Genomic DNA, 13,509 nt, shown 5'->3' with positions numbered 1-13,509 from the left:
CAAATTTCACTTACCTGAGGGGAGGTTTGTAGATTCTTTTCTTTTAGGGATTTATATAATGGTGACTTTTGGATTTCCCATTTTTGTCCACAATTATTTGTATTATATACAGGTATATGTTATGTTAAAGAACGATACAGAAATATGAACTTAAATTAGTTGAATCAAGGTATTACAAAATTAACCTTCTCTCTGAAGGTCTGCCTCATGAGAAGCTTTTAAACACAATGGGATCTCTTTTTTATGCAATTTGCAGATTCACAGAAATAACAGTTTTGCAGAAAGAAAATAACCCATAATTTAAAAATTGCCTGGTTCCAGGATTTGGAACCAATCTTTACTAGTTTATTTATTGCTCTTTGAAACCTGGTTTGTGTTATGCAAAAAAGAAAGACAAAGTAGATGGGGAAGTTTCCATGCTTGAATATGAGAAGTTCTGAGTTAACAAACTTGCATAGCTTTCCCTATTGCAGGACTTCACAGAACCTTTGGTGCAGTGATGGACAGCGAATGGAGTATGTAACATTTCCCTAACTTATTTGACCATGGAATTTCTTAAGTGCGGACTCTCCCTGTGGTCTTGCAAACAGTGTTCTTTAGAACAAAATAACAGGACATCGGGAAGCCCTTAAAGGGATTTAGCTAAAGGAGAGACAGAAACAAAACAACTATAGAAAAAAATTTAAAGAAAACCTTGTTGCAGAAAAGTTTAGTGTCTTACACTGCCTGATAAAACCTATTTAGAAACTTCCCTATCTGGATGTCTTTTTCCTGCCAGGTTTCCTGAGTTGATGTTTCTCTTTTGTAATGTGAATGGCGTGTCTCTTACACTGGTATTTAATAGTGTGATAAGAGCTTCTGTGGTGTGGATCACTGCCTTCATGCTCCTACCATCTACAGTGTCTGACATGGTAGCAAGAACGTAGTTGGCTAAGACTCAATAAATATCCAGACAGCATGGAATGATTGTGACTCTAAAATACTGAAGCCATTTTTTTTTAAGGAATAACAATATAGTAGACGTAAAGGTTAGGCGCTGTGCATTTATTTTAATAGTGCTGTCATTTGAAAAACACTTTTAGAACTTTTCTTATAGACTTCCCTTGAATTCCTCTTTTCATCTCCAACTTTTTTTATGACCTTTATGAATTTGTAATTGGTTTATTTTTTCAGAACAGTAGAATTTGTCTACCATAGACATGTAAGCACTTTTAACTACTAGATTTCTTTTGCAGTAGATGGAATATCATTTTAAGTAATTAAATGGTCGTCATAGCTAAGGAAGGCCAGTGGGTCAGAAGTAGCCAAGGCCCTCCTCAAGTAGTGAAAGGTGAGAATACTTGCTTTACTGTGTATCAAAAATTATTAGGGCTTCCCTGGTGGCGCAGTGGTTGAGAGTCTGCCTGCTGATGCAGGGGACACGGGTTCGTGCCCTGGTCCGGGAAGATCCCACATGCCGCGGAGCGGCTGTGCCCGTGAGCCATGGCCGCTGAGCCTGCGCGTCTGGAAAAAAAAAAAATTATTATAAAGCTGTAATAATTAAGACAGCCATGTGGTGTAGGGATAGACAGACCAATGGAACAGAACATAGAACCTCAGAAACCTGGTTTATGACAAAGTTGGCATTGCACACTTCTAGGGAGAGGATGAACTTTTCCATAAATAGTACTGGGACAATTGGTTATCCACGTGGAAGAAGATGACATTGAATCTCTACTTAAACTGGAAAGGTAAAACTTTAAAATTTTTAGACCTTAAAACATTATTTTTAATGATCTCTAGATAGAGAAGAGTTTCTTAAGACATAGAAAATGTGAACTATAAAAGACACCTCTTGGGAATTCCCTAGCAGTCCAGTGATTAGAACTCCGAGCTCTAATTGCTTAGGGCCTGGGTTCAATCCCTGGTTGGGGAACTAAGATCCCGCAAACTGTGTGGCGCAGCCAGAAAGAAGAAAATAAAATAATAAAAGACACCTCTTGTTAAGAAGATAAGCTATAAACTGGAAAAGTTACTTGTAGTACATGTAACTGACATGGATTAGAATCTAGACTGTATAAAGATCTTCACAAACTAATAGGAAAAAGACAAAACGACCCCACCCAATAGAATAATGGACTAAACTTCAATAGGTACATTAGAGAAGAGGAAATGGAATGACCAGTAACGTCAGAGATGGTAGGAAAATGCAGATTCAAACTATATTAAGATAACAACTACACACTTACCAGATTGTCAAAAAATAAAATAGTTTGACATCAATAACTGTTGCCAAGGATGTAACACATCCAGAGCCCTCATTTTTCTTTCTAATTTGTTTCAAACACCTGGGAAAACAAATTTGCCATATTAGTCATATTGAAAATATGTATACCCTATGACCTAATTCCCCTAGGTATGTACTGTAGATCAGGGTTGGTGTGACAACTCATGAATTAAGAAAGGTTTTTAACATCTTTAAATGGTTAAAAAAATAATAATATTTCATAATTTGTAATATGAAAATTAAATGAGATTCAAATTTCAGTGTCCATAAATAAAGTTCTCTTGGCATACTGTCACACTTTCTTGGTTACATATCACTTTTGGCTGCTTTTGTGGTACAACACCAGATTTGAGTGGTTGCAGTAGAGATCTTATGTCCCGCAAAGCCTAAAATGTTTACAATCTGGCCCTTTGCAGAAGAAGTTTGCTGACCCCTGGCACGTTTGTTCCAGGAAACGTGTTCAGGAATATTCATAGCAGTACTGCTTGTAATAACAGAAACCTAGAAATAACCACATGTTTATTAAGGGTAGAAGGGATAAACTGTGGTAAGCCTCATAGTGTATAATTATAAGCCAATTGAATATTAGACAGTAGTGAAAATGAACTGACTGCAACTACATGCCAACAAATGGATGGTTCTCAGGAACGTAGTGTTAGAAGAAAAGCAGGTCTCAGATTCTTCCATTTATAAGCAGTTCAGAAACAGAAAATGTAAACAAGGCATTTTTAAGGATAACAGTGAGGTAAAACTATCAGGAAAAGAAAGAATATTAAGTTCAGAATAGAGGTGGTCTTTGAGGAACTAGGAAGAGATGGTATTGGAGAGGGAACTTTAAAGGTGATGTTCTTATTCTTAAACTGAGTGGTGGATACATGTGTATGTTGTGTTGTGATCCTTTATATCTGTGATTTGTTTTATACCTACTTTTGATACTTGATATGTTTTTGTGATTTGGGGCATTAAAAAGTATCTTTTCAAATAGTGTAGTCTGCCTCATAATGTATAATTGTTTATTACTAGTAGAGGGGAACCTCACCAGTGGACCAGAACCTGTTTGATTTTTACCTGTAGGTCTCCTCTGTCCCCTACCCACCCATCTCCCCAGTGGCCATCCCAGATGTGTGTTAGGAACCCAATTCAAATTGTCATAAACAGAAAAGGGGATTAATAGAAGGATTCCTGGGTGTTCACAAAAGCCAAAGTAGAGTCAGGGACTCCGTCACCTTTGCCTCTCATCCTGTGTGCCTCTGGGCTCATCCTCTTGGACTGCAGGTCAGCTTTCTCTACATGTTGGGCAGTATAGCTGACTGCAGTGCTAGGTTAGCACAGGCTTCCAGCTTTGTGACTCGGGAAGCCAAGGGGTGAGGTCTTGTGGTTGACCTGGCCAGGTCATTTGGCTATCCTGTGGCCAGGGGGCTAGATCTGTTACCAGAAGAAACCCTTGGGGGAGAGTGGGGAGAGCACAAGTCAGAATCATGAGCCAGGAAGCCACCTCGGTTTGTGTCTATTTTATGTCTGTTCTTTAAGTATAAAACAATATGTGGCTTTTTGACATAGCTTTGTGGATATCAGGGCTATTTTGAAGTGACCATTAAGACATTTATTGCTTAAGACAGGATACTCAGTGGTTGGGGTGGAAAGAGAGGTTTGAAATGTCTGTTGAGCGTATTACTGCAATTAAAAAAAATCACAACAGCATCACCACAAAGGTGTCTCCTGCTACCCTTTTATAGTCACAGCCATTCCATTCTTTTCCCCCTGATAGGGACATTTAAGACATTAAAATGTTTGAGTCAAAATAGACATTACAATAGACATTTAAAACGATGTATCTATGAGCTATTCTGAATGACTGGGAGGGCACTTATCCCACTGGTAATAGTGTTTAAGTGGGATGGGGGTTTATAGATGGCTTTGTATCTTTTATTTTACTTCTCTGTGTTTGCCAGGTTCTTTGTATTGAGCATATATTACTTTGTAACTAGGAAAAATATTCACTTTTAAAGGTATTGCTAGGAGCTAAGTCTGTTTATCACCTTGGAAACTGGCATTCCACTTAAGATACCGAACACTGAATGCTCTAAATTAAAACATTTCAGCCAGTAAATTTTATAGGAATTATTATCTATTCATAGATTTACTCTTGTTTTTGGTATATGGTAGGATCTAAATTTATTTTTTACCATTTGGAAAGCTGTTTGTTCCTTTATCAGTTTTCTGCTCTGATTTATAGTATCACCTTTCCAATTTTCCACACGTTTAGGTTTGTTTTGGGGTACCACATGGCTGTAGATACTTCTGCTTTATAATAAATCCAGTTCCTAAAGGTTTCATTTGTGTTTTGATTAGAATTAAATTAATTTAGGAAGAAGTTGCTTGTTTGTTTTTCCTGAACATGGTACATCTATCCATTAGTCAGGTGTTCTTTTATGTCCTTCGACAAAGCTCCACAATTTTCTCCATGTCTTGCACAAATTTTGTTAAGTTTATTTCCAAATACCTTAGGGTTTTTATAGCTGCTTTGAATGTGATGTTTTCCTTTATATATTGTAATTAGTTATTATCATGAAGAAGCATGATTGATGTTATATGTTTACCTTGTATTCAGCAACCTTGATGAAATAATGAATTAGCTCTAATGGTTTATTTATTGATTTCTTTTAGAGTTTCTATACAGAAGACATGCTATCTGCAGATAATTTTGTCTCTTTTTATTCCCTAATTCTTATTCCTTTTCTTGTCATATTGTTTAGACCTCCAGTACAATATCAGATTGAAGTGAGGATGCGTAACTTTTCTTATTTGCAATGTTACAGAAATGCATCAGGAATCCCATCATTAAATATGTTTGCTATAAGTTAAAGAATTTCCTTTCTAGTCCTAGTTTTCTGTGAAGTTCTCTATTGATGAGTAATGAACTACCTAACTGCCTCAAAACTTAATGGCTTTAAACAATAAATATTTATTATCTCATATATTCTTTGGGTCAGAAATGCAGGAGTAGCTTAGCAAGGTGGTATTGACTCAGGATCTTATATGATGTTGCAGTCAAGATGAAGGCTTGACTGGGTCTGCTTCCAAAGTGGTTCACTTCCATGCCTCGCAAGAGAGTACTCTTTGTTGGCAGGAGGTTTCAGTTTCTCAGCACATGGATCTCTATAGGGATGCTTCAGTGTCCTTCTGACGTGGTGCTGGCTTTCTCCCCAGAGTGTGTGATCTGAGAGAGCTGGGAAGAGAGCTGTGCTTTATGACTAGCCTTGAAATCACACATCATTACTTCCACCATATTCTATTGGTTAGAAGCAAGTCCCTAAGTCCAACCCACACTTTAGGAGGGAAATTACACTCCACAAAAATTACCTGATGTATTGATTTTTTTTTGGTCTGTCTGCCCCTGCAAAGTTGCACAAGAGCAGGGGCTTCTATCTGTATATCTTTACAGAGATATACAGAGAACCCCACTTTGAGCCTCAAACTTTTGTGTCCTCAGCTGTGGTTAACATCTCTTTGAGGGTATCAGAGGTACCTCATACTCAGCATGTCCAAAGTCAAACTTACATTTCTTCCCATCTTTTCCTCCTTTCCAAAAATTGGTCCTCTTTTACTGGTCCCTGTTTCTATGACTGACAACACTCTACATCCACTTGTATAGGCCAGGATTTCCTCCTCTTTATCCCCACCTGACTCATCCTTAAATCCCATTGAGTTTGTCCCTTAATACCTCTTGAATCTCCCCACTTCTATCCAGCTCCAGCTTTGTCGCAATCACAGTTTTCACCTCTTTTGTCTTTGATCCACTGGCCTTTGAGTGTTGGGCTCCTCCTTCCTGCTATAGAATCCTTGCTACTCACTGCCCCAAATGCTCATTTTCTCTTCAAATCATGTCTTCCTCAGGGAAGCCTTTTTGACAAAGTCAGATCTCTTTTACAGATGTGTATAGTGCTAGGTACCTCCCTCCAAAGCAGTTATCACGATTGAAATTTCACGTTTATGTGAGTGTTTGACTAATGCCTGCTTTCCTGGAGACAACTCTAAACTTCGTAAGGGAAGGAATATTTTGTTCATGTTTCTATTCCTTGCATTTGACACATTCCCTACATTTACTGAGTTTGTGTGTTTTGAATGTATGAAATAATAATAAATGAATGAATAGGTTTCTTTATAGTTCTGAGAAATAGAGCAAATGGAATATATAATTAGTAAATAAAATAATCTTGATTCTCTTTACAATGTTAGAGGGTAAATATCATTTTTTTAAGTCTTTTAGTTTTTCTGGCAGAAATTTCAGCTACAAATTAAAGGAATAGTTCTATTGAAGGGTCTCATACCTCTGCCTGGTCAGTACAGTGCAAAATTAGTCATTCTAGGTGTAGGTGCCTGAGAATTCAGTTTTCTTGGGAGAGGGGAGATAAGCACCTTAACATACTCAGAAGACTGAAGTTTTAGGTCCAAGAGAATGATGCTTCTATTTTCTCCAAAGCTGCTTTTGAGCTGAGACTCCCTTTTTAGGCTTGAAATTTCTGGAGAGCCTTGGCTAGAAGTATATGGAGTAAGAGAAAGTAATTATTTAGCCCTAGAAAATACTGATCAACCTTTGGAAAAACTTGGCATATGACACGTAGGATAGAATCAGAAGTTTACTGTTATAATTGATCACTGTACTTTGACATTAATTGAGATTTTATACCTTCTAAAATAATTAAGGAGTTAAATGCATTTCATATGGAAGGTTTTAATCTATTGTGGTTGAGACAGAAACTCTGAGCTTTTAATAATTTCCAAGATAAATTCTGGTATGTATCACTTGAAGAAATACACAACAGTTTTTCTCCTAAAATTGGAATTGTTTCTTTGAAGGATCCTCACCTCTCCTGTATTTATCTATGTACAGTAAAATTCACCCTTTTAGGTGTAGTCATACCAGTCTGGACAAAATGACCGCCGCCACCACAAGCAAGAGATGGAATATTTTCATCATCACAAGTTCCTTCACGGCCCTTTGAGAGCAGTCCTCTACTTTTCCACAGCCCCTGGCAACCACTGATCTAATTTGTCTCATATAAATGGAATCATACAGTATGCAGCCTTTTGTGACTGACCACTTTCACTTAGCATAAAGCTTTTGAGATTCATCAGTATTATTGCGTATATATCAAGAGTTCTTTTTGATTGCTGGATTTCTGGGTAGTAGTATTTCACTGTTTGGTGTACCACAATTTGTTTATCCATTCACCAGGTGATGGACATTTGGATTGTTTCCAGATTTTGATGATTATGGTTAAGCTGCTATAAAGATTTGTGTACAAGCCTTTGTGTAGACGTACGTTTTCCTTTCTCTTAAGTAAATAGCTAGGAATGGAATTGCAGATTCTTGTGGGAAGAAACTGCCAAACTGTTTTCCAGAGAGACTGTACCATTGTGCATTCCACTGGCAATGTATTAGAGGTCCAGTTGCAGCAGTTCCTTGATAGCACTTGGTAGTTTTCTTTTTTCCTTTCACTATTTATATTGGTGCATAGTGGTGTTTCATTGTGGTCTTAACTTGCAGTTGCCTAATAGCTAATGATGTTGAACATCTTTTCTTGTGCTCTTTTGCCACCTGTATCGCTGTTTTGGTAAAGCAACAGTTCAAACCTTTTGCCCATTGTATTGGATTAGGATTTTTAAAAATTTTATTTGGAGAGTCCTTTATATGGTCTGTATATAAGTAATTATCAGATATGTAATTTGTAAATATTTTCTCCCAATATGTGACTTGTTTTTTATTTTTTTAACTGTCTTTTGAAGAGCAGATTTTAATTATAAAGTCCAACTTATCAGTCTTTTTAAATGATTTGTGCATTTTATTGTTACCATGTAAGGAATCTCTACATAACTCAGGGTCTCAAAGATGTTTGCCTCTTTATCCTCCTTTCTCCCTACACCTCCTGCTTTCTCTGTACCACTCCCCCAAATACACACACACCCACTGCATTTCATCTTCACTTTTAGAATCTAATTGTGCTGCCTTGGAAAAACTAAATAGGAATGAGTACAGAGTTATAAAGATTTACATTTAAGTGTTCTGGGCTGTAAGCATTGAAAAAATTAACAATCAGCAGATTTTAGACAACACAAAACTACATTTGAATCCCAGCTGTTGCACTGGCAGTTAGACTGCTTGCTTTGCTAGTGACCAAAAGAGGTAGCCTTTCATGTAAAGTGGCTTGAAATATATATATATATAATATGTATCTCGCTTCTCTGGAGAGAACTGTTGGTCCATGACACTGTGCATTATAATGCTTTTGCTCTTCCCCTCACCCTAGTCACCACAGATGTCAGTTGTTGCTCACTGCATGTGACAGATATTGAGTAAGTATGATTTTGAGGCAAGAATATGACAGTAGCATCCCTGTTCTCACTGTGCAGTCAGGAAGTGTTGGTTTGATGAAAGGAGGCCAATAGGCAAGAGATCAAAGTCCCCAGAGAGATGAACAGAAATAATACTTTACATTTATAAGTATTACTTGGTATTTTGGGGTGCTTTTCAGGTTGCTGTTTAGCCACCTTGTGAATTAGGAAAGAACTATTGTATCTTTTTCATAAATAAACTCTCTGGCCTGCCCTGAATTGTTTAGGTAGAGACATCTCTACTGCCCACCATGGAACATGCTACATAAAACTGCCCTTGTTAGAAGCTGCTATGCTGCCCATCAGCCCAGCCCTTCAGAGCTTCTGCTCATTGGCTTTCACCTGTGCCAAGTGTGTGTTTCCTCCATCCACTCCCCTGAATGCACCTGGCTCATCTATCTCCTGAACAGCAGTGACACAGACCTTTGAGCCTCGGTGTCAGCGGCTCGGTGGGATGGCTCCTTACCTCTCTGAGGTCCCTTGGGCTGCTCCAGAGCTCCCCCAGATGAGTGCCGTATGTGTCAGAAGTGTTTCTGGTCTAGCTATCCCAAAGGACAGTTCCTCCAGTCATTTTCTCATGATATTTGGGGGTGGGGGGGGTGGATAGAAACTAAACATCAGGGAAGTCTGTAAAATTACTGTCAGAGCCAGGACTAGGGCTCAGATCTTTCGATACCCTTTTCTTTTCTGTTATACTTTCCATGACTCTTGTTTTTGAACGTCTGGTGACTAGCATTTTTAGAATGGGATTCAGTTGGGTCAGAGGGATAAGAATCATTCCAATTAAACTGCTCTAGAAAAGCTACTAGGAGAACTCATATAAATCCTTGGACCCTGGGACCTGAATGTGAGTGGTTAAAATGGACTGGGAATTACTGGTTTCTTAAACTCCTGTGACAGTTAATGGCTTAGCTTTTGCTTTAGTGTTTAATACAGCAATTGAATAGAAGGCAGTTAAGCCCCATGTGTTTGATGGATATAAGATAGTAGCTCACTGTTTTAATTTTAATTTTCCTCATTGTAATGAATCGAGCACCTTTTCACTTGTTTATTGGCTATTCAGGTTTCCTTTCTGCAAAGTGCTTGTTTAGTCCTTTACCCATTTTTCTATTGGATTGTGTATATTGATTTGTAGGAGTTATTTGCACGTTCTTGTTACTATTTTTATATATTTTACAAGTATTCTTTCAAGTCTGAATTTAAAACTTATTCTTCATAGTAAAATTTCATATTCATATTGAATTAATCCATTGTTTCTTTTTTAGATTCTGAATTTTTAAGTTAATCTTTTTTCTTTTTCTTTCTATAGGTTATGAACGTGATTTCTGATGAAACTGGATTGGAATAATTTTCATGATCTTTGTATATTTATATATATATATATTTTAAAATTTTGCATTTGACTTAAAGTGCCATGAGAAAATTTGCATATTGCAAGGTGGTCCTAGCCACCTCCTTGATTTGGGTACTCTTGGATATGTTCCTGCTGCTTTACTTCAGTGAATGCAACAAATGTGATGAAAAAAAAGAGAGAGGACTTCCTGCTGGGGATGGTGAGTGACATTTTATAAAAGTGGACCTGTTTTGATATATATGTCACTTGTTTGTACTAATTTGGAAACTATAAAATTTTAACATTTTTAGATTAATAGTAATCCCTGGCTTCCTATATATGATGATCATATTTCCATCAGTTCTCCAGTAGGTTCTTCTAACAGTTAAAAGTATTAAAGTATCCTGTATAGAATTGCTGAATTCAATTTGTGTGTTCAATGTTAAATATAGTTAATTTTCTGGAAGTTATATTACCAAATACTGTAGGGAATCTCATAGCTGGAACTACCAAAATTGTACAGGAGACTAGTCTAGTGTCATAATGCTGAGTGGAGCGTTAAAATTGCATTATCAAGTATGAGAGAGAGTTCTCCAGCCTTCCCATCTCAGTCCTAAGGGAAGAAGTCATTTTAGGTAGATGTGGTCTGGTGAGTTTGTTTTGTTAATGCTGTAGATAGCTCCAGTTAGCACTTTTAGGGAGAGCTTATGAAAAGATCAGGCTATAAAATCTGGGCTGCAGTGAGAACACTGCAGTATCTGTTATGGAAAAGGAAGGAAACACAAATATGAAGGACCTAGTTTGGAAGACTGACATTCTTGACAGAGGACACCTGAAAAATTCAGTTTTAGACTCTCTGTGTTTAAACCAAAAAAACAAATGCTGCCTTTTATTTTTTTTTAAACAAAATGAAAATGACTTTGCATTGTGAATCAGTAATTCAGCTATTCTGCGCTCTGAACTCTCTGTGATTAGTTATAGAATATCTGGCTAAACAGTAATTCTATTTTTAGGAATTATTTGTGAATGATTACTGTTTTATTTGAATATGTAGCCACATTTAAATATCTTGCACTTTTATAATGAAAGCACCTGGTCCCTTAAAATTTACAATCTAAAATTATTTATTTGTATTGGTAGGTGTGCCTACTTATTGTAATTTTTACAGATGGGATTGTGTAACCAGTTCTCTTTATTTCATGGGAAATCTGCCTAAAATTAGGCTCAGTTGCTAACACTGGACTTTAGTAATACCTAGGCTAACCCCTGACTTTTTAATTTTCACCTTCCCCATCATTTTTTTCCTATTGTTGACTTTCCTGGTTTCCTTTATGGCCCTGCTGTTTAGTAAGTTTGTTGGGTGACAAGAGCTATAACTCTGTCAACATTTAAATCAAATCAAAGGTATTGCCATTCACCAGTAAGAAACTAGCATAATTCTTGTCCCAAATGGAACAGATTAACTTTACCCTCACTCCACCTTAATTCGTTACCATTTATAGTGGGAGCTCATGGTGTTCTGTCTTAAATGCAAAGGCATGAAAAGTAAGAAAGACTGGGACCTCTGTAGTAGGTGAAGACACACTTAGTGAATGTTTTTTAAACTCTGATATGTGCTGGGCAGTGTGCTACGTGCTAGTGACATACACTTCAACAATACAAAAAAGTTCCTCCCTTTGGGGAATCCCAATCCAACAGGAGAGAAAGAATATGGTAAAATAGTGATATGATAGATAGCATACTAGAGATGTGCATGAGAGCAGGAGGAAGGAACACCGTGGGGCATCTGAGAAGGTGCAGCAAGGAAGTGTAATGCTCAAGCTGTAGTATCAGGGTGAGCAGGTGTTTGTTAGGTTTGATGGGTGAGGGGAATACCTTCCAAGCAAAGGAGAGAAGCATGTGCAAGATAAGCAAGTGAGAGACAGAGTTGATGGATAGGAGAATGTGAGGAAAGAGCATGGGACGAAGCTGGGAGGTTAGCAGAGGCCACATCACAGGAGGCCTTTTATGACATGCTAAGGGTTTTGGACTAAATCCTGTAGGTGAGGCATGACATTGAAGGATTTTTTTGGCTGCGTCAGGTCTTAGTTGCGGCATGCGGGATCTTTTGTTGCGGTGCACGGGCTTCTCTCCAGTTGTGGTGCGCAGGCTCCAAGGCACGTGGGCTCTGTGGTTTGTGGCATGCAGGCTCTCTAGTTGAGGCCCGCGAGCTCAGTAGTTGTGGCGTGAGGGTTTAGTTGCCTTGCAGCATGTGGGATCTTAGTTCCCTGACCAGGGATTGAACCCTTGTCGCCTGCATTGTAAGGCAGATTGTTTACCACTGGACCACCAGGGAAGTCCCACTGAAGGATTTTAAACAAGGAAATCAGTAACCTGATGGGATCCAGACTTTCAGAAGGAAGTTTGGTGGTCACGTGGCTGATGTATTGGCTTGGTGTTTAAAAGCCAAAGTTCCTTCGGTTTTTAAATAAAAATAAAAGACACATTTTTCATTTTCACCAAGAGCTTTATTGAACAACATGATGACAGTTTTGTACCACTACCTTCTGCCATTTTTCAGGCAACTTCATAATTCCATCTTCCCAAAATTTTTTATCTTTTTGAGCAAAGAACTCTTTCAGGTGCCTTTTACAGTCTTCCAGGGGATTGAAATTTTTTCCATTAAGAGACTTTTGTAAAGACCGAAATAAATGGAAATCTGAAGGTGCAGTTGGTGAATATGGCGGGTGAATCAGAACTTCCCAGCCAAGCTGTAAAAGTTTTTGCCTGGTCATCAAAGAAACATGTGGTTTTGCGTTAATCCTGATGGAAAATCATGCATTTTCTTTTGACTAATTCTGGACCCTTTTCGTCGAGTGCTGCTTTCAGTTGGTCTAATTGGGAGCAGTACTTGTTGGAATTAATCATTTGGTTTCTGGAAGGGGCTCATAATAGAGGACTCCCTTCCAATCCCAACATCATCTTCTTTGGATGAAGACCAGCCTTCGGTGTGATTGGTGGTGGTTCATTCACTTGCCCCACGATCTCTTCCATTCCACATTATTGTATAGTATCCACTTTTCATCGCCTGTCACAATTTGTTTTAAAAACGGAACATTTCAGCAGAGAATCTCATGCGGAAATACGGTCAAGAAGGTTTTTTTTCGCTTAATTTACGTGGAACCCAAACATCAAAACGATTTACATAACCAGGCTGGTGCAAATGATTTCAGCGCTTGATTTGGATATTTTGAGTATGTTGGCTATCTCCCACGTGATATAACATTGATTGTTCTCAATTAATGTCTCGATTTGATCCTTATCAACTTCAACTGGTCTCCCCGACCTTGGAGCATCGTCCAGCAAAAAGTCTCCAGCACAAAACTTCGCAGACCACTTTTGACATGTTCGATCAGTCACAGCACCTTCTCCATACGCTGCACAAATATTTTTTTGTGTTTCAGTTACATTTTTACCTTTCTTGTAATAATAAAGCATAATATGCCAAAAATGTTGCTTTTTTTTCTTCTGTCTT

The 13,509-nt window shown here is 37.9% G+C and overlaps 1 protein-coding gene across 4 annotated transcripts in view; it reads left to right on the top strand.

Annotated features, from left to right (window-relative positions):
• Positions 1 to 13,509, top strand: part of GALNT1 (polypeptide N-acetylgalactosaminyltransferase 1) — a 125,467-nt gene that overhangs the window by 48,681 nt on the left and 63,277 nt on the right. For all 4 annotated transcript variants that reach the window (XM_067699327.1, XM_067699326.1, XM_067699329.1 and 1 more), the window contains one exon: positions 9,972 to 10,215. In XM_067699327.1, the coding sequence (XP_067555428.1) occupies positions 10,077 to 10,215 (139 nt within the window). In that variant the 5' untranslated portion in view covers positions 9,972 to 10,076. The remainder of the gene's footprint in view (positions 1 to 9,971; positions 10,216 to 13,509) is intronic.

Source organism: Pseudorca crassidens, chromosome 12 (assembly GCF_039906515.1).
Source record: "Pseudorca crassidens isolate mPseCra1 chromosome 12, mPseCra1.hap1, whole genome shotgun sequence".
Lineage (NCBI taxonomy): Eukaryota > Metazoa > Chordata > Mammalia > Artiodactyla > Delphinidae > Pseudorca > Pseudorca crassidens.
The sequence above is the reverse complement of the archived record's forward strand: the minus strand, read 5'-3'. Positions and strand labels throughout refer to the sequence as shown.